Genomic DNA, 21,701 nt, shown 5'->3' on the forward strand with positions numbered 1-21,701 from the left:
TTACTGCAGGAATCCAAACCGGTCTGTAACTTTATACAGTGTGAAATTGGCATCTTCCCACGGGTCAATCTGAGCTCCTTCCTGCCTGCCCTGAAAGCAGAAAGGACACCCGTGAGCCGGCCCCAGTATTGGGAATGCCCCAGTGCCGGCATCCTGCCCCCAGTGCCGGCATCCCTCCCTCCCTGCACGCTAGAAGGCATAGAGCCAGGAGACCAAAACCTGCTCTAAAGAGACAAATACAACACAGGCAAGAGAAAATGCAGAAGTTCAGCCTATCCAGTGTCCCTGATGTGCCTCTGCTACGGGCTGGGAAGGGCTGTACATCAGAGAAACCAGAGCTGTTTCCTGGTGTTACGGGAGCACTGAAGCACTAGAAGCCCAGGACCTTTCAGTATCTGTGCTGAGCCCACACGGGATCTGCGAGAAACTCTGGGGATGTGGTGAGAGGGGATGTGAAGGCAGAAGCAGGTAGGGAGAGCGCCAGCACGAAGCCTGATGGCATGAGGGTTACTGAGGCGATGCCTGAAGGGAGGCGAAAGTTCTTATTCGAAGCATTCCTAATCAATTAAATAGCTGCAGCCTTAGTGAGCATGTCGGGGAGAAACACGGGGTTGGTACCTTCTCATACTTGGCAACGATCTCTGCTTTTTCCTGGGCTATTAAAGACTCTATATCTTTCTTCATGTCAGAAGCTGTAAGGCAAAAAAAAAAAGGGGGGGGGGAAGTAGATAAGTAAATGTGTACACAGCATGGGAAATATTATAGGAAAGCGCTAATAGAAAAAACCTTTGCTGACAACTTTAGCTTCCAGCCGTATCCCATAGCTAAAATTAGGCTGAGGTTGAAAAGCCCCTGTACAAAGCGTGCATGGAGCTTGCCTGCACACAGCAGGACTGCCAGCTCCCCACTCTCTGTATGGGGACACAACTGAATTTGAGCAAGGGGGAGTCTTTTCTGCTGGAAGACAACACACCGTGCCTTTGTTCTTAGGCACACACATGCCTGTATGAAAGACATCGTGCTTTTAAATCGAGACATGCAAACCAGCCACAGAGCCCTTGCATTGCACAGGTTGCGTGCCAGCTGGGCACTCCACAGCATAGTGTTTGTGTGGATGACAGCAAACCACCATGCTCTTGCCCTCAGCTACAGACATGAAGTCATGAGATGCTCTGTAGGGGCATCCAAAGGCAGATTTAATATCAGGGGAGAAAATAAAAGGAGAAGTTTTTGCCTACTGAAGCATGCATGCAACAAGTAAATTGGCCTCTAGATTATTACCTTCTATACAACCCCCAAAAGGAAAACAACACAGCAGCAAGAAGACCACAGAGTCCCCATCTACTCTGAGGTGGACCAGCCTTGGTCTAAACAAGATCCAGTCTAGCTCCCTGAGGTCTGTGCCCACTGCTCTGCTTCATCCCGTATATGTATATGTATGAGCAAGATAACTTCCCACGTTATCCCGTATATGCATACGTATGAGCAAGATAACTTCCCACGTCAAACACAACTTGAGTGTTGCCTTGTACAAGTCCAAAGAAGCATCCTCCCTGTCAAACTGTAACTAGTTTCTCGCTGTTCACCGAAGGAAAAGGTTGATCTAACACACTGAGGAAAAAACACAGGCAGACAAAATCTCCAGGGAACCACAGTCCCCAAGGGCTGGCTGCAATGAAAAGGGGAGAGGGAAGGTCTACCAAGCCCTCGTACTCTGAAACTCTATGGAGCCACAACCAGCCCAGCTCAGACCACACAACAGCTATGGCACCACCTAAAGCCAGGCTACCGCAAGCCATGTTACCCAAACCTTCGGGCTACGGGAGTGATGCTGCCGCAGTGCAGTCCTGGCCGTGGCAGTCCCCGGGCACAGAGGACGGCAGTAGGGACAGGCAGCCAACAGGGATGGCCTTGTCTCCAGCCCACTGACCACACTCCCAAGTGCTCTGTAAACAGACAAACTCCAGCCAGCCCCAGAGCTATACATTTTCCTGGTATCCTCCCTTTGCTCCCAGTGCTTTTTAAAATCGTTTTAAGTTTTTCCCACACTTCTGCTATGAATTATAAAACCCTGCTTGGTGCAGACAGGATAAGCACTGGGAAGTCATGCTGTGTTATCACCTACATGGCTCCGTCCTTCAGAGTCCTGCTGACTCTCTACAGCTCCCAGGTGGATACTATGCATTTCAAGAACAGCAAGGTAAAATGATTTTAGTCCACAGTTGCAAGTGGCTTAGCGTTTGGAAAAGTTTTTGAACACTTGAGAGTATAAAGCCTCTTAGAATAGCTTGTTATAAGGCAGACTGCATTTTGCCTGCTCTAAGGAGGTTTTGCCTATTTTGCCTGCTGTAAAAAGACTCAGCAGGGTTGGGAAAAATCTGTTAACAGTCACCACAGCCTTAAAATATTTTCCCCACTGTTGCACTATGAATGATCCAGTGATTCACCCAGAACATCTGAAAGCTAAACAACAAAAATAATACAGTCCAGAGTTTTCTTGTAGGGCTCGAAAGGAGCTCCCTGGAGCACCTGGGATCCTGCGTTGCTGTGCTCTGGTCCCTTCCCAAACTGCTGGTGACCACCTCCTTGCAGAGAAGAGCAGCATTGCTACCCATAGGTAAAACACTGTGCAATAGCTGCTCAAGAACAAGTTTACTCGAAGCTGCCATTGCAGCTCTCTAATGGACACCAGGAGTCATCCTGACCTCCCTTCAGGAGGAACCTGAAGGGTTCTTGTCATAGGACACACTACCCCAGCTTCTGGCTGAAGCTGCATCTTGTCGAGCCACCGTGCAGCCAGCTACGGCAGCGCTTGGCACCGGACGATCCAGAGCAGCCAAACGTGTTGCACTTGGGATGATCTGAAGAATGTGATTTTTCCTTGAGGGGAAAAAAAGAGCAATAAGAAAAAAACCTGGGGGAGATATGATGAGCAAAGGCATCAGCACTCTCCAAGGCTCAGCCCACTTCTCTGCACTTTCAGAGAAAGTCCGTCAGCTATTATTTGTCTCATCTTACCAACTCCTTAATGCAACCTGCTCACTGCCACTGTGTCTTTCAGGTGCAGATGGAGAGGGCCGGGAGATCTATCTTTCTCTGACTCTTCATTTCAAAAGCAGCCATCGCTCCTGGTTGCCAGCGGTGTGACAGAAATATTAAACCACACGCAATAATCAGGGCTACCAGGGCAGCTCTTCTGCAACACGTTATCAGCCAACAGCACAGGCACTTTACTGCTTTATGCTCGTCTATACAGACACTGGAAAAAAGCAAACTCTTTAAATTCACGGCAGGAATTAGAGTATCTTTCCCCATTATTGACTCCGCAATCAAAACAGAGCAAGGATAGAAATATTAAAGTGTATCTTGTTCTCTTATTTTTTCAAGCTGCAGCTCTTACTTCAAATGTTCCCATGAATTTTCCTCAATACACGTTAATCGCAGCTTCATTTTTCAAAGCAGCAAGGTCTGAGTAACTATCTCACGGTGTCATCTAATATATCTGCATCTGCTCCTTCTCACATCTTTCTTCTGCAAAGTTTAACTGAAAGGCTAATTCATTCCCCCACTTCTGACATTGTTTTTTCATTGTTATGGGGCCGAAGAATTCAAATGAGGTCCTTTATGTGCTGATAAAAATACAAATATTCTGTAGACAAGCGGGAAAAAATAAACTGTATGTCAAATTAAATGAGCAATTTTTCAAGACGTTTATGGAGTGGAAGATATTCTGAACGTCTCTGACCACACTCTGTAACAGAATAACCAGAGGAAGAGCGACTTGGTAACACGGGAGAGTTTACACAGCAGAAGACAGCAGTAAGACCACATATATTTTGGCATCCGCCTCTGCAAAAGCCTCTCGGCAGCCAGAAACGCCAGACTGGTGCAAAGGAGCCAGTTTTGCATCTCATGTGTGGAATGTGCACATTTGTCTTCTCTTTCTACTATAATAGTGCAAAAGTCCACATTTACGAAAAAACTTGAAAGCAGAGAAAATGGTTCATGGCAGTGGGAGGGATGGAGATGGCAAGTGGCTGCACCGGCCTCGGTGTCTGACTGCAATACTGCTGCTTTTTGGAATACAAAGGTGACGCTATGCTCGACTAGGTGATTTTCAAAGTACTCTGGAGAGGGAACAGAATATAGCTTAGCTCTGTAACAGCCTATGTTGAATACAGATATTGAATATGGATATTTTTATTATTTAATCCTGTGCATACTCAAACTCCAGAGCAGTTTGACACCATGAAGTTATAGCATTTCCTTAAGGGAAATGACAGCTTGTACATATGAAAACTACTGAGACATTTATTTTCTGGAGAGTTTGGCAAAACACATCATTCTGCCCTGATATAAATAGGCTACCTATAAATAGCCACAGCCTGTACCTGCCATGCTTCTCCATATACCTATATAAGACTGAAGACTTTTTTTTTAAATACACCACTCAAATTACTTTCTCAAGCCTGCCACCCAGTTTTCTCCTGTGAGTACTGTATTTTTCCCAGCAAACAGGGTTTTTTTTCCCCATGACAAACATACAAAGTGAAGAAGTTATGAACAGGAATGGTAAGAAAATGTGAACAATGTGAGAATGGTATCAGACAAATTTACTAGGATGTAAGCAACAGAAAGCCCCAAGCCACATACACTTAAATTCAACTGGAAAACAAAGTTACCAACTAGTTCCTTTCAAAAAGGATGAGTTGAAAAACCCCACAATCTGTCATCCCACACTAAAACTTGCAGCCTCCAGTTAACAATTTAAGGAAGTAAAAATTAATCCCAGCAATAGTAAGCCTAAAGATGCTTAATGAAAATGCATGAACCTGCATTGAACACCATCCAGCCGTTAGCAAACCTGAAATAAAATATCCAAATTTTGGATGAGAACAACTTTCCTGAAATTAATTCACCAGCTGGAATCTCAAGTATTGGCAACAGAAAGAAGGCGTCTGCATCAAAAATCCAAGACTTGGTGCAAAAATTGTTATCCATAAATCAGATTTACTTTTATTACCCTCCTTCTAAAGTCCTGTATTTTTCCAGTAAGAGTTGCCAAGCTCCTGCTGCCCTGCGCAGGGTGGTACCTGCCAGGACCAACCTGGCCAGGAGCATGGGAACCTCTGGTCACCAGTCACCCAACCTGCGTGTTGCAACCCTGCTCGCTGCCCAGAAGAGGAACCGAGCGTTTCCCACAGCCCAGCAGCGGTGCTGCTACTGCCGCTGCCCGGGGACACACACATCCCCTGCTGCCCCCAACCGCAACGTGATGTCTCCCACTTATAAACCCATTAGCAATCACCCTGCCTGGTTCACTCCCTCTGTGCCAGTGCCTGCAGAAGACAGACACTGCCACCTCTTTCCACAGAGGTCGCTTGCCAAGGCCACGTCTGCGGCCCTCTGCTCACCACCAAGTCCTTGTCTCCCCACTGCTCAATTTACATGAAACAAGGACAAACTTCCATTAAACTCCACCAGGATGTGAGACCTGTACGCAGAATTTAATCCATCAAAAATGCAAATGGATGTGGTCTAAGGACTGGAGCTGACACATCAAAGGCTCAGCTGACGGGCCCTGCAGAGAGTTGCAGGTGGTTGCACACCAGCATGTCTTGAGATGCCCTCCCAGAAATTCACTGCAACTGTGATTCCAGATCCGACTCCTCCGAGCCCTCCTTGCAAACTGGTTTGCTGTTGGGACCTTGGCCAGAAAGCAGCTTCCCATCCTTTGAACAGAGTAGCTGTGGTCATGCTACTAAGCAACCCATCTGAGCCAAAGCTGCTGAATTTTCAGTCTCTTCAAGTCCCTTCTGCCCCCTTACAAGGAAAGTACAAAAGTTTTACATGCTTCTATGCTGGTTTTACACAGCTTTTATACTGTCAGGCTGCCCTAGCATCAGACTGTATTGCTCAACTTCACCATTTTGCTGCAAGGTGAACTGTAGATCCAGTGTCACTTGGCAGAAGGGTTTTTGAAAATGAAAATGTCACCAAAATCTCCTTTTTTTAGGAAGTACAGCATAGCATCACGTTCTCAACCTTGGGCTGGATTTGGGGATATTCTGGAACCCAATTTTTAAATATTTTACACTGTAGAAAAGTATCTACTCAAGCCACTTGAGATTACAGACTATATGTTTTGGTTATTTCTCTGTTCCTGCTGCATTTACCAGCTAGAGCAAATTAAAGGTAAGCATGATGCAGGCGTACGGCCAAATACATTTGAGTTACAAAATCTTAACAGCTACTTCCTGCAAGCAGTCATCTCAACTGCCTGCACCCCTTCTCAGCATGCTCCATCTCCAGGGCAAAACTTGTAAAATTCACATTTTTGCTTCAGTAACCTGTCCAGCTGCACCCAAGCCCATGGAAATGTATGCGATTTTTTTTTTTCCTGCATGCTATTGCAAGCAGAAGGTCATTGCAAAAGAAGAAATGAGTTTAGGTGAAGGTGTGTTGGAGTCTTGAATGTGCTCCATTAACTACTAATAGAGACTGCTGTTAGGAAGGAAATAAAAAAAAAAAAAAGGCAAATTTTGACACACTGTACTTAAACACCACGCTGGCCTGTATCAGAGTGAAACTACTGCTGTGGAATAAAGTCAAAAAAGTACGTACTTACTACAGCCATAACCACCACTGCCGAAACTCAACAAGTTGCCATTTCTGTTTCACCTTCTATTTTAAAAGCACATTTTAACATAGCGTTTTGTATATTTAGCTATGGTGTAAGCCTGCAATTTTTCCTTTAGGGGAACAGGCTTAAAGGAAATGCTCATGCATCTATGCAAGTGGAAATGCTTACACAACATCTGCTAAGAGGTGAGACCCTTGCATGAGGCGCACCTGCAGTCTGCGCCACTTCCCAGCAAAAGTACTGCTCTTATGTGTAAAGCTACTACTAGTTGTAACAGTGACTTGTGTGCTTGCACGCCCTGGAATAAACCCAGCCACGCGAAGCGGTGCAACAGTCTGCTTACAAAGCGGCTAAAGCAAGCTGCAAAAAGTTGAATAAACCCTATCAGGGTTTTTTCAAGTGCATGAAACAGGCATCTTGACATACTTGAAACCACGCAGGCTGTTGGCTCACAGCAAACTCCCCATCCTGGTTGCCTGGTATAATCTGGGGGGCACAGTCTGCAGCTGTGAGCCAAGGGCAGCTGTCATCAGAGGCTCTTCTCCCACGCGCTTAAAGCCTTTCAAAAGCAAAGCCCCAGGGTTACACCACTGCACATACCTACTAAGCACAGCCAAAACGAGCGCAGCTTTGGGTCTGCTTCGATTGCATCGCCATGGCCTAAGGAAACCTCAGGGCCTCCCAAGACATCCAGGAGGAGCTGCGGGCTGTTGCAGGCAGGCACCGGCACGCAGGGCTGTGTGCTCGGGAGGTGACGAGCGGCAGGAGGAAGTGACGGCCACGCGCCGCCGGCTGCAGGCAGAGCTTCTGCTTTGCGAGACCTTGCTCCCCACGCGGAAGTCAAGCTGCTCCCGAGGTCTTGGTACAAGCCCGGCCAGCGTCCCCACCTCCAGCATCGCAGCTGCTGCAGTATTTTTTACTAGAAACCCAAATTTCAATCCCAAAATGGACAACACACTCAATGCACTTGCATCGAGGACTTCTGCTGATCCCCATCCGCAGCTCCTCTCTCATTAACAAACCCAGACTGCAAATGCCCCAGCCAGGCACCAGCTTCAAAACAACACGTCACTGGACTGCACATCACCAATCTTAGCTCAGATCTGGCACTCGCTTACAACCCTGCTACTGAAAAGGAAATCAGACTTGCACTCACAAAGTGAATTACGACTTCAGAAATGAAATTACTATCAAGCAGGATGAACCAAGATATAGGCGATCCTGTTTGCATGTTTATTTCCTTGACTTCAACAAGAACTCAAGAGCACACAGCAAGTTTTTTAAAAGCGTAAGGAGCACTAAGGCAGCTGAATTACAAGGAGGTTTATGTTTTAACTGTCTCGGGGTCTTTGAAAATGACTGCCCATAGATCACTTTATATGAGTCGCAGATGTGTTACAGAAAATTCAAATGAGCTCCTGTCCCAGTAAACTTGCATTGTATCCGAAACTGAGCTCGATGCTGCACTGGGTAAAAACACGCTCACCTCCCTTAGCAGAGGCACTGGGAACACCCAAGTGAGAACCTCCACTGCAACTCGCTTTGACGCCACCAGCAATGTCCCAAGCCAGAATGTCCAGCATCATCGCAGATGAGATCCTGCTGATTTATTAGCATGTGTACCCACAGCACATGATGGCTCTTGGGGCGATTCTGCTCTGGAGCCAGACTGTGAGTTTGGAGAAGGAAGTGTGGAAACGCAACCCGGCTCCAAGCAACGTGCCCTTACCTGAGCCTGGTATCAGGTGCCGAGATGCATCAGTTCAGCTGGAGTTGTCCTCTCCCCTATAGGCATCTACCTGGCAGGAGCTGGTTATCTCCGCTGCAGGGTGCAAGGACCTGCGGTCGCTGCAGCCCACCAGCCAAACGTCCTTTGGCCTCACTCGTGCTGCCCCAGCTCAGTGTGGCGGCTCAACCCTCCACTCCTCCGGCATGAGAGCTCACTGCGAGCAGCTGGGAGAAAAGGCAGGGCAGGAGGCAATCCACACGCGGGCTCTCTCTTCCCCTGGGGTCACTGCAAAGGAAATAAGAAGTTGGGAAGTTTTCCAGTTCTGGCACAGCAGAGGCTCTATGCTTTACCAGCACAGGGGGTCTTTGCACACAGAGGAAAGGCAGGTCCCATTGGAGCAGGCAGCAAGGCAGCATCTCAGCCTGGTGGGGAAGGAACAGGCTGTAACGGGAAGGCACTCACTGGCGGAAAGCAAACTACATTCATCTGTGCTGCTAGAAAACCCTTGGTGTGGGTCATGCTCGGAATCTGTCGATTCGGTGGGTTTTTCAGGATGAGTTTCCTCCCCACCCAACTCATAGCATCAGCCCAGCCCAGCATGAACTTGCACTAACACAGAGGACTCGTTATAGGGACTTTGTTTGGGGCTGGGCAGGAGTTTTACAACTATCTGACTATACGTGCCGTGTACTGGAAAACCAGCCTGCGTGCCTCCAGCTGCACAACATCACGTTGTCCGGGATGCTTATCCAGGGATGCTCAGCTCAGACACAACCCAGCACCTGGTTTGCAGCAGGGAGCTGTGTTTCACCCCATCTTCTGGCCTGGTTGAGTGCTGGGGGATGGAGGAGTTTCCCATGCAGATCTCAGTGTCCATCACACTTTTGTACCAGCAGACACATGCTACCAGCAACTCAGCAGGCAGAATATGCCCCTGCCCAAGACAAAGGCACAGTACTAGACCCAACTTCAGCCTATCTAAGAGCACTTTGCTGCCAAGAAGGGATGCAATGGGGGGGGTCCAGGCCATTCCTCCAGGAACAAGCTAGAGTGAAAAGGAGAAGCAGCATATGGGGCTTCGGCCAGGATAAGACCAGTAACACAACATCACCGACTCACACGGCGGAAGAGCTGGCAACAGCAGCACCACCTGAGCCACCTTCCAGCACTTGCGGTTCCTGCCAGATACATTCAAACAGCTAACGCAGTTCAAAGGACACCAGAGCCCCACATATAGCTATCACTTTTTTAAAACAAGTTTTTAATTCTCACCTTAAGCAACCCAGAGAAGCAATGTGCTGGTTTCACAAGTGTGAAATCAAGACATCACCCCAAAGTGCAATGCTTCTGTTTGAAGCCAGCAAGTGCCGGGAGAGGGAAGCATGCGCTGATGCCGGGGAAAGGAAGCACAGCTCACTTTCGTCATGAGCAGCCACTTTAATAACACCACCTCTCCTCTGATCCTCCTCACAAGCACCTGTAAATGGACTTTTCCCACATTCCTGGGCTGTCCTGTGCTGAATTTCCCCGCTGTCACCCTTCCAAGTCAACAATGACTCGGAGATTCCAAAGTGCAGAAGACTTCACACCCTTTCAGAGGTGGCCACCTTTATCATCAAGTAACCTATAACACAGATTACATTATATATACGTTATCACGGAGTAGCTTATGATGTGGCTTACACACATTATAATGCAGATTATGTACACTTGCCTCTGTTCTCCCAATTTGCACCAAGCTTTTAAAGTACGATGGCAAGCTGTGGTCACAACGATGATAATACTTTTCCACTAGACTATGGCAATACCGTGAAACCCCAATACATTGGCCAAATCTTTTAGTTATAGAAATAACTAAAAAACTATGTAAGGCTGCATTTACATGCTACCCACCCCCCAACACTACCAGCGTGCGCAGCAGCGCTGCCATTAAATAAAACCTCAGCCCTCTCCCCACCATCCTTCCGGTGCTCCCAGCACTTACGTCTCACTGTCATTTTCACACACATTTTTTTGCGCTGTGCCTTGGCGCTCAGGTTAAGGTCTTCTGCCCAAGGATGGAGATGGGAGAAGAGAAGCAAGAGGGCTCATAAACAGATTTGCTCTCTTCCCTGCTTATGCTCAGTAAGCCCAGCATTGGTGCTTCTGCAAAGCTCAGCTGTTGCAATGTCAGAAGAGGCGGCTTTAGACTTAAGCTAAACCCTCCAAGCAGAACAGCAACTCTACAAGCAATTCTTCGTCAGCTTCTATTTTTAGACCTCATGGGGAATAAAAGAGCATCCAAACATTTTTTTTAAGCTCTTCTTGACAGGAACTCATCTTCTCCAGACAATAGCAAAAAAACACAAACAAACAAAAAACAGCACAAAAGCCCCCAAATGCATGAGTTGTTTGGGTTTTTTTCCCCCAAAGCATCATTATTTAAATGATTTCTCATTAAAAAAAAGAGAAATAAACTGAAAAATGCAAAAGTCCACCTGCTGCTTTAGGAATTGAAGACTAATCTTCTCTCTGCATTCCCTCCTTCCTCCATTCCAGTGTCTTCCAGAGAAGCAGGGGGGGGGAACGACAGGGGGATGGGGACAGGGGGAGGGGGGGATCCCCTTTTTTCTGGTAATGCACTGACCTGGAAAGGAACTGTATAAACACAGAGCTTAGGAACTGGCTGCTTCTGTCTGCTTAAGACTGGAAGAGGAGTTTACATTTCTTTAACCATAAACTTCCAAAATGAAGCTACGACGATGGTGATTCTCTACTTGGACATGCATTCCTCTCAAAATATTGTATTTTATTCTTTTTGATCCATGTAGCAACACCACGGGACACGTTACTCTTCCCTTTTACCATCGCCATGGTCATTCTTGCCTCCAGCTATACATGGCAATTTTAGGTAAGCTAAAAGCTCTAATTACATCTCCTTTTGCTATTTAAAACTTTTCCTGCTTTTTGGCTCGGCAGCCGCTGCCAGCTAGAGGCCACCCACACCTAACACATGCCCGAAGCAGCAGGCTGAGGACATAGGTATCATCAGCCAGGACCCAAGATGTCATCCTGGGCACTGTGGAGATAGCGATGGTCACTAGCCAAAACCAAAAGAACAAGGATGCAAAGATAAGCTATCATGCTGCCAGCACCCTGTGCTCTCCTTGGCACAGAGAGGCAGCATCTCTTTTAAAACACAAATAAGGAAATAACAAATGTACCACTACATAAAGTCACTGGGACAGCCGATGAAATAAATGGGTAGGAAGTTAAAAATCCACTAACAATGAGACGCAGCTTGTCTGTGGGAAACTCACCCAAAATAATCATTGAGGTGAATGATTTATAAGTTATAGATATACAAGTTGAGTTAAAGTGAGACCTACGCTGACCATATGGGTCTTGCACCACTTGCCAGAGCCCCTGGCTGCACCCCATTTCTAGGAGGGGAGGCAGCTTGAGCCATTAGCCTGACCCAGACGCAGACTAATGTCCAACCACCCTAGGAAAATATGTATTTTAAATGAGGTTGTCTGAGTACCACCCTCATTCCTTCAACCATTTTAATGAGTTTGATCAGCTCACACCGCCTCCAAATACAGAACCCCATGCAGTAAATTATTTGTATTTGGCAGAGGACACTCCCTGACCATTTTGCTGGCAGTACCTTGGACTTGCATTACCTTCAAACAGCGTCTCTGGACAATAATGGGAGAGCTGTTGTTAACTTATTTTCTTCTACCAAAGCCCCACGCAAGCATGTCCAGTAATAGAAAACTTCAGGGAAACAAGAAGTATTTGATCCAACACTGGAAAGTACTGAGAAAATGTCTCCCAAAGCTCTTTTGGAGTCTTCAACCATAGGCAGGACAGTGTTAGGATAAACAAATTTTTTTTTAAGGAGTATGAAAGCAATCTCTTTTTAATTATAACATAACCTTTCCCTTCCTTTTTGCTTGTTGATAACTCCTAAATTACCCCAACTGAGCAGTCGCAGGAATTTTTGCTATTTTTTTTGTGCAAAAGCAACATTTTATGTAAACAAGAAAATTTAATGGTTGTGTTCCCTTTGAAGAAATAGTTCACACAAGAAGACCTCCCCTCTTCCCTTCGTGGAAAACATGTTTATAAAATCCAACTGGAGGTGAAAACTCAAGGCAGACGTAATGCTCCAGCTTATGAAACAGCAATGGTCTTGTAGGATACCCTGCTAAAAGCAGCTCGCCAGCTTAGGAGTCAATATAAAAATAACTCGAGCTCTTGATTTTTTCTTTAATAGTGTTGAAATCAACATCTGTGTCATTTGGTCAGGGCTTCAAAATAACATCTTACGACTCACAACGTATTTGGCTGTTACCGCTTTACTGTGGTCAATGTAAAACTAAACCTGACACTAAAAATGTATCCATTGAAACTGCTGCGGTTGAAATAGACACGCAACCTTCCAACCAGGGAAAATGAAATGGTACCGATATTTTGGAGTTAGCCATATTATTGCAATAACAGTTTCTGTACTTTAGATATAAGTGCAATGAAAGGATGCTCAGGGGAGCGATGGAAATGCAGCCGGGCAGGTTGGTGCTGGACACTGGTGAGAGCTAAGTGTGGAAGAGGATGCGAGCCTCCCGGTCACTGGCAAAGCCCTAGTGCTGGTAGCGGGCAGCTGGAGAGGTGCCACGCCAGGCAGTGACCAGTGGCAAAGCAGCATCAGCTCCTGGCCATCAACAGCAGCTGAACCAGCGCCCCTGAAACTGCGGTCTGAGTCCATACCACCAACCACAACGCCGTGCAACTGCGGAGCACATCTCCCTGTCACTGCACGGGGAGTCCCCAGTCCCAGAGCAGAGCCACACTGGTCCCCAGTGCAGTGGGTGTAAACAGCTGGCGCCTTTGCACATGTGCTTGGGGGATAAAATGAGTCCTCCTGCCTACTCCACCAGCCCCATGTCCACACCAAAGCCCCCAATGACACTTTTTTTCCTTGCAAGTGCACCCTCAGCACTTGGGGTATTTCCTAATTAGCTAAACACCAGCCTCTGAAGGGCTCGGCAAGGATTGCTCATGTCACCCTGCTGACGTCTCACGGGCTTTACCACAACGGCAGCACTTTCCCCTGACCCGCGGCAGCAAGGCCAAGCCCCCAGCACGCACCCCTCCGTCAGGGAGATGGCAGAGCACTGCCACACTTCATGGCATGTACCACTGTGTAACGACGTACGCCCCCAGCATCCCCAGGCTGCCTCAAACCAGTGTGAACCAAAAATTCAGGTTTTCCGACTCAGCCTCTTCCCCACCCCTGGTTTGGAAACCTCCTGTGGTGATCACAACATCAGGAGGAGGCATGAATTCAACTTGGTTTCTGGGGAGAGAATGCCATGCCCAAGCACTTCATCCGGCTCATTCCTCATTTTACCCCACAAGGGACTCAAAGGCGGAAAGGCAGCACAATGGACGGCCTGCGCCAGGCCTGTGTTTGGAGTCCAGCTCCACATGGTGCATGGAGAGCCCCAAGCAGGTCTGGTGTGGACCCGAACCCACAGGTGCCACCATGGAGCCCAGTACCGAGTGAGCCACGTGACATGGCCAGACATCAAACCAGACGAAATCTTTCCATTTCTAGTTTTTCAGAGGCATTCAGGCAGCACTTTTGATCAAATATGCTTGAGAAAGCAACACAAGGAACTCGAGAAAAACCAACGCTCAAAACCGCAGTGGATCCATTACCTACATTCACCGTTTTCCATGTCCTCAGCATTTCTGATGTGAATAATGGGCATCAACAGAAACAGGATAAAAGCAAGTCAAAGGAGACCACAGCAGGGCTCAAGTCTGTTAATGAAAATGTTTGAGAAGGGTTTTTCTAGTGAAAGCTGGAGCTTGCATGGGGAAGTTGACAGTACGCATGGAAGAACTAAAAAAACTACAAAACCCCTTCTCGGATGAGATAAAAAGCATAGGGAGAAGTTTAAGTAGATGAGAGCCTGTGGCAGTGATATAAGGACAAGCATTTGGTATGATGGAGACCCATGCAAGGCTGCCCATACAAGCAGCAGCAGATGCTGTTCTGCCCAGGAAACAAACGAACACAACTCAGGTATCACCTCTGTTTCAAGATGCAGTCTTACCTAGCTGAAGACATGCTCAGCTGAGGGGTGGGGGGATAATTTGAACTTGAAAGATGCATTTACTTTAAAAATGCTTTAACATTCACCCAATAAAGCAACAACTAGACAGTTCACTTAAAACATATTCACTTATAAACACAAAATTTCAGTCAATTGCTACAAGAGATTTGCAAGCAGGATGATGATTTACTTGGCAGCTTGGGAAGTGGGAACCTTCCTGCTCCAAGATCAAAACTTGGGAGAGCTGAATGCATCCTACTAAAGTGCAGCTGTGCAAGGCTTGGAAAAGGGAAGTTGTCAATAAAAAAGCATCTGAGGGCAGTGGGGGATGTTTTGATAGGAAAGGCACAAAGAAATCACTTTTTTTTTTCCCTTAAGAGTGGGGCCAACACAAAGAATAAGATCCGTGCTCAAGTTAAAACATGCCTGCAGATCTTCAAAACAGAATAGCTATTGCATGGGAGTTTTTTTGCATTTTATTTTTTACAAAACATCAAGTCCTTCAGCAGGAAGGATTTTTCCAGAGAGCAGAGATCAGAGCTGGTTCGCTCTTTATCATCACCGTTAGTTGAGTAGAGAGGAGCCTCTGTGAGCCCACACTTAACTGAAGCACAGTTGCTTCAGTCTTGTCCTGGCTGAGTACAAACCAAGGAGGCCATCTTCCCAGTTCCCATATAAGCCCGGACCTGGATTGCCATCTCGGTTCCCTGGTCACAGACCTTCCTTCAGCACCTGCTTCAGACAGATGCACGGCTGCAGCAAAACAAAAGCAGTGCCTTTCCCACCTGCTCTAAGCAGCCTATCCTCTCCTTATAGCTATCTCCCCACCAGATCCTCTCCTAGGACCACTACAGGAGGGAGAACACTAAATCTCCTTTGCAGCAGTTAAAGCCTGTGCTGCACTAAAGCTATTACGTGTTTCTCCCACTTCCTTCCATTGACAGAAAACAAAAGATTGTATTGTTGCTCACCGTTATCAGAAAATATTTGCTTTCACAGATTGTTTCTCCCCTCCTTGTTTCGGAAGGGTTTTCAGTAGAAAAACAGGCTCACTCCCAACGAAAAGCAGCAGGGCTGATTTGGGACAGAGGCCCTTCAGAGCCCACCTGGCAAACCCAGCCCAGACCCAGGCGCAGCCTGGTCCTGCCCTCCCCATCCCTGCTGGGGACTGCATGCTCCAGCATCTCCTCCATCACCTTACATGTCCTGCGGAGGAGATGATGCTCCAGCTGCGTGGCCTGAAGAGACAGGGCCAACTCTGCACCACTGACCTGGCTTCAAGTGGCTGCCCCTGTTTTCTAGCTGCACACCATCTCCAGAAGATACCCCACCCACTCTGAGTATCTGCTGTATCATACTCTGAGTATTATACTTTGAGTATCTGCTGTTTCTCTCTTCTCACCACGCACCGCGCTTCCTTCCTGCCAGATCCCTTATCACCTTGTTTCACCCCAAAACCACCCGGATGAAACTTCCACTCTTGCTGATGCTGCTCTTTTATTCAGCGACCAAAGGACACACTCTCACACCAGGCACTAAGCCCGTGGAACTCCTGCCAATGAGTGATGCGGAGTTAAACACAGGAGTCATACGAAAACACAGTGCCAAGCTTACAGTTCCCAAAAAAAGCACTGAATGCATGCACACACTTGGTCACTTTTTTTTTTTTTTTTTAAGCAACCAGAGTATCAAGTGTCAGGTCCTAAAACCAAGAATGGCACCAAAAGTCCAAGTATTATTCAGGATATGAAATACTCAACTACCACGACCCAAGCTGACATATTGCAAACTCCTAGCTGAAATCTGCTCAGCACGGCTGTTGCCAAGCCCAAACAGCTTCCGTATACACGTGGCAGTTCCCTGCAATGAAAGCATTACTCAGACAGCCACTCCGTACCCCGAAACCAATATAAGGGAAAATGCAGAGTCACAGACATCACGCTTCCGCAGGAGCTCAGCACCAGCCCCGCACTATCTGCTGGTGAAAGCTCCCAGGAGGTCTCATCCAGAAGAGGAAAGGTCAGGTCTTAACTCTGGCAATTGGTTTGGCATGAGGCTCTACCAAAGACTGAACAGATTTTGAAAGCATGAGCTTCAAAATAAATAAGTAAATTCTTGGTCCAAGAACACAGGGGGGAAAAAAAAAAAAAAGACCACTTTGGCAAGTTTCTGGTGTTAAGTGATCCATAACCTCTTCCAAGAAAGATCCTCTTTACTGTGGCAAGTCCTGCCCAGCTCCGGAGCAGCATGGGGCTTGCAAGTATCCCCATACCCTCGCACCCTCGCTCTCCCCTGTCGGCAGCTGCAGGATGTGGGCTTGGTGTTTCAGGGAGCAGCAACCCTTTTTTTTTTTTTTTCCCTTACTCAAGGCTGGGCCAGTGACCGTGTGTGGTGTTGACACCTTCAGTAGATTGGGCTGTCATTTCTGACAGTGCTTGTGGTCACTAAAAAGGCACCACAGCATGAAAGGACTTGTTGGCAAATAAAACAGTCGCAGCTCAGGGAATGTTTCCTTCATTTCATTTATTGCCTATTAGCAGAAACGCCTCATCACTGATTTGGGTATTGAGAAAAAAAAATATATAAACAAGTAAACAATCACTTAAACACCTTCCTTGTCCCTTCCCCAGGCTCAGCTTAAGCCAGACACCTCTCCAGCCCCACATCAGGGTTCAGCTTCCCCGATGCCCACCGCCATGCAGCAGCACACCACGGATGCAGCACAGACACCTCTTGCTTGTCCTTCCTCCTGCCTGCGGTCACGTGGCATGTGCTTATTATTTACACTCAGCTTAATTGCTTTCCTCACCCAATGTCATCAGAGGCAAGTGTGGAGAAACACCTAACTGTGCAGTTTTCTTTGGAAAGCTTGACCATCTCCGCCGGTAACTACCAAGAGACAGACAGCATCAGCAACCCAACCTGAAAATGCTTCTCCTCTCCTGCTTTTTATACCACTGCTCTTTGAGAAGCTTTTTCATGGCCACTTTGATGTTTGCAAAAGCCCAGGGCCAGCTCATCTAACCCCCATGATCTGTGCTGGCTTTTCAGTCCATAGATATCAGGCAAAGAGAAGCCCAGCAGCCTGTGGACTGATGAAGATCACCTTCAGGTTTTACACAGGAATTTGTTGGCTCTCTTATCTCAGAGACAACAATATTTGCAGGTAAGTCCCAAGCATCTCCAGACAGTCAGCCACAGCCCAAACCACTACACAAAGACCCGAAATGTAAGCTGTCATTCCTTACGCCTGTACTCCCATGGGATTCCTGTACTACAGCATCTCCATCAGCATGTCATTCCTCTGTCCAAGCTTTCCTCTTCCAACCTTTTCTTCAAATTCAGTTTTTTGATCCCATTCTCAACTGCTTTTAAGAAGTAGGCAGTAGCAATCTTATAGTTGCTGCAGCTGGGGCAAAAGCTGAAGCACAAGCCACCCCTCTGTCCTGGGAAAGGTCCCTCACGAGATGCACACAACTCTAACATTGCGCCTTCTTAGGCGCCAAAATCCACCAGAAAACAGATTTCAATACTTCTCCTGCCCGTGGGCTGCTCGTCCATCTTCTCCTCCCCCCAGCAACATGCCTTTGGCTGAAAAAGCTTCTGGAACTACAAAAACTTCTAACAAAAGTGTTAGAGAAATGTGGTATTAAGAGAAGGCCATGAAAGAAAAACTTGAGAATAGCTGCAGCTAAAAATACCCGATCCCCACACCCCTTCTTTAGAGAAAACATTATCAGATGTCACTTCCCAATGGTAAAAACATGTTTGCTTGTTTTTTAACTAAGGTGGTATTTTGAACACTACATTTTCTTTCCAAGGAACACAAGAGACCTTGGGAAAATACCTTGTTTGCTGCCTCAAAGATCCCGCTTTTGTGTGCCATCTGATGGTAAGATACTGTCTGAAACTGGCATCTGCAAATCTGTTTTTTCTTCTAGCACAATCTAACTTTGCAAAATAACTTTCTAAAGAGAACAAAGTATTTTGGCCACCCATATCGAATGGCAGAGTGTTTGTGCAATATGGATTTATTTTTATTTTTTAATACTTCGGAGTATCGAGGCGGAGAACGTGGGAAGGAGATAACGTCAACAAGCAGAGCAAGCATAGGCACAGGGCTGGAAACCGCCTCTCGTCTGACCCAGATCCTACGTAGGACTGGAAAAATCTGCATTACAGACCGACTGAACTGGTTACTCAGTCTGCTGCCCAAAATCCTCTCAGCTCTAAAGAGTGTAATCAATGTTTGGTGGACAGCAGAATAGTCATGACGTACAGCAACCTGATGGCTTCCTTCAACAGTAGGATGGGCAGAATGAAGCGAGTCAATTTAATGCCTCCCAGCAGAGAGTTTTGTACCATTTCATTGCTTAAATAAGCTCTGGTTTATTGATCACGTAGAAAAATACCCAGGAATTACTGCAGGCAGGTAAGGGAACGCCTGTGCTAACATTTTAACAAACTGAGAATGTACAAAGGGAAGGTTAGCACACCACAGCACGCTTTTTCCTCCAAAGATATAAATGAAACCCAGGAACAACTTCTTCAGAAGGTCCAGAAACCTTGTCCAGGTCACACTCTTTCCTTTCTAACCCTTAACAAATATACACCTTTCCCCCATTCAGAAACGCTCAAAACAATACTTTTTTAAGAAACCACACACAAAAAAATAATTTTGTCAGTCCCTTACTTTGGTGGCCAACTCTTGCCCTGCTGTCCACCCCAGCTGCCCCCTTCCCTTCACCATAAAACAAGCAGCACACCTCATATGTGCCCATTCCTCCTGCTCTCTGCCTGTCCATGCAGGCATTTGTACCTTTAGTCCACCTGCTCCCCTGTCAAGTTTATTTGAAACTGGCCTGATGCAAAATTTAATAGCATCAAAGATATCGAGCCTGCAAGCCTGCTGCTTCCCTGAGAAGCCAGGGTGAATACCCACCAAAAAGCACTTCAAAGGACTAACCTGGAAGCGATGAGCAGGAAGACAACCACAGCTATGTTATACTGTTAAAAAGTTTGCTAAAGGAGGCACACCAGTCTTCTGGGGGACCTCCCTGTGCTCTCCATGGAGGAGGATTGGGATTACTTTGAAGGACAGCCACCAAGCAGGACCACGGGGATGCACTGGGAAAGACGCAGGGCTCAGCTTCACGGCCACCACCTCCCTCCATCCGCTCAGCCCAGAGGAACTTGGAAGACATGCCCATGTGATGTCATTACTGGGTTGGCATCTAAATAAAGGAAGCTTTTTATAGAATTTCCCACTGACAAACTTAATCCAGTAAACCCCGATAGCCACGACTTCATCAAGCAGAAGGGAAGGAAAAGGGAAAACAATAACCATACCATTGCCGGGGCCAGGGCAGGTGGGCGGTGTCTCAGAAAAGAAACCAAAACAAACCCAAATTTACTCCCCAATACCTGCATGTTGGATAAAAAGCACGGGTAAGAGCAGCATGTAACGTAAGGGAGATGTGTTTTTACACCATCTGTCACAAGGAAGTGCAGCCTATTTCCAGAGTAGGGGAGAGAAGGATGAAGACAAGGAGGGAGGATAGGGAGAGAAAAACTTTGCTTAAAGAGAGTAAATAAAACATACTTCCACATCAGAGGGGTTTTCCAGCTTCATATTATTCATGCTGCAATTACTGTGCTTCCTAAAAGCAAACTGGGGGTTCCTGCATATTCAGAAGACTCTTGGCTGCAAACACCTTAAGCTCAAATCATCAGCAAGCAGCATTTGCTGGAAGTTCTCAAAAAAAAAAATACTAACGAAATCAAAACTATCCGGCAGTTCAGCTGAGTTCATGTGTGCCTGCGTGTCATCCTCTTCTTCGTAACTCTTCATCACTTCCACAGCGCTACGGAGCGGTTCCCCTTCCTCCCTCTGCTCCTCGCTGCATCTTCAGCCGGGCATCCCCATGGAGAGCAGTTGCAATAGCCTAGTGACTCATGCTGCAGTAATGTGGGTGGGAACTGCTCCCATGCCCAGCTTCTAAGGACACAGCCTTTTATGGTATTTTTAGAGTGGAAACTGTTGTGGTTTGTAGCACTTTGCCTTTTGTCTTGCAGGAGCCTCAGAGCTCATGCTCCCCCGGGGCTTCAGGACACAAGAGCGAGGAGTCGGAGCCCACACAGCGGATGAGCAAGCCAGCGCCAGCCTCAGTGGACTTCCTCACCCGGCCACGCCAGGAATGCTCAAAGATGTCGCCCGCTTTGCGTGGCAGCGCCACAGCTCATCCGCAGGCTCTCCCATCTGCGCCGCAGGGCATTGGGTGGCTCCACCGCCCCCCAACCTCCCTCCAAACTAGACGTAAGAGTGGGGTGCAGGTGTGAGCTATTCTGTGGACACCTTAACTACTGCAGCCCAACTTTCTAAGGAGTCATTCCCTGCATCCCCTGAGTCTTACCACCCCTGTGGAATACACTAATAACCTCTTCATCATCTCCAGTGACGAGCCACCAGACATACTGTTTCTACCCTTGATGGGCTGCTGGCATATGAGAAGCTGACAGGGCTGCCAGAGCCCCATCTGTCTTCCTTCAGGGTGAGCCGTTAACTTAGGACTGCATCTCTCCAGCAAGTAGAAAATTAACTCTGCAGGGTTTCTACCCCATAAAAATTTAGCTGAAACAGGGCAAGAGGTTATTAGGGAAAAAGCAGGCAGGGGTGTTGCACTGAAACCAGGTTAAAAGCATCGGGGCGAAGTGCAGTGGCAGAAAAGCCACTCTCCAGGCTTGTGGACCACAGCACACGCGACTCAAACTTGGCAAGGTAACGAAGCAGACTGAGCTGTGCTCTTTAAAAGCTGAGGGTCACACGTGAGATTAAGAGAGTATCCCAAAACATTACCCCATAGGGCTTGAAACAGGACTCTGGTTGCAAACGTGCAGCGGATTGCTTTACAGAACAGCTCTCCTCTTTCCTTTGCACCTGAAGCATTATCTGCTCTAGAAGAGAAGGGCATGAAAGTTTCTGCATCCCCAATCACAACTCCAACCAGCCGCTGATTTTAGTCCTTTTACAGCTGTTAAATTCAAGAGGAAATTAAATTATAATCTGCACATGCCTGAAAAGTCTAGGAGAAAAGCTGTCAGGACGAAGGAAAAAGTAATAATCCTCCTGATGCAAAGCCACTGACGTTAAAGATATTTTTTTTATTCCTTCTGAAATCCCAGTGAGCTCTGGAAGGAGTCAGCTTACCAGTCAGGACAGATG

The 21,701-nt window shown here is 47.0% G+C and overlaps 1 protein-coding gene across 5 annotated transcripts in view; it reads right to left on the reverse strand.

Moving 5' to 3' along the window:
• Positions 1-21,701, reverse strand: part of LOC104017320 (USP6 N-terminal-like protein) — an 83,279-nt gene that overhangs the window by 27,126 nt on the left and 34,452 nt on the right. For 2 of the 5 annotated variants that reach the window (XR_015701884.1, XM_087745877.1), the window contains exons 3-5: positions 8,373-8,657; positions 619-692; positions 5-90 (exon numbers count right to left, since the gene is read on the reverse strand). Coding sequence is in view for 3 of the 5 variants with exons in the window: in XM_087745877.1 (XP_087602003.1) it covers positions 5-90; positions 619-684 (152 nt within the window). In the remaining 2 variants the exon portion in view is untranslated. Of the gene's footprint in view, positions 1-4; positions 91-618; positions 693-7,243; positions 7,377-8,372; positions 8,658-20,081; positions 20,349-21,701 lie in introns of those variants that run through there. The other 3 variants (XM_009470339.2, XM_087745878.1, XM_087745880.1) reach the window with 3 other exon arrangements.

Source organism: Nipponia nippon, unplaced genomic scaffold (genome assembly GCF_047370975.1).
Source record: "Nipponia nippon isolate SJK-2023a ecotype South Korea unplaced genomic scaffold, ASM4737097v1 scaffold_10, whole genome shotgun sequence".
Classification (NCBI taxonomy): Eukaryota; Metazoa; Chordata; class Aves; order Pelecaniformes; family Threskiornithidae; genus Nipponia; species Nipponia nippon.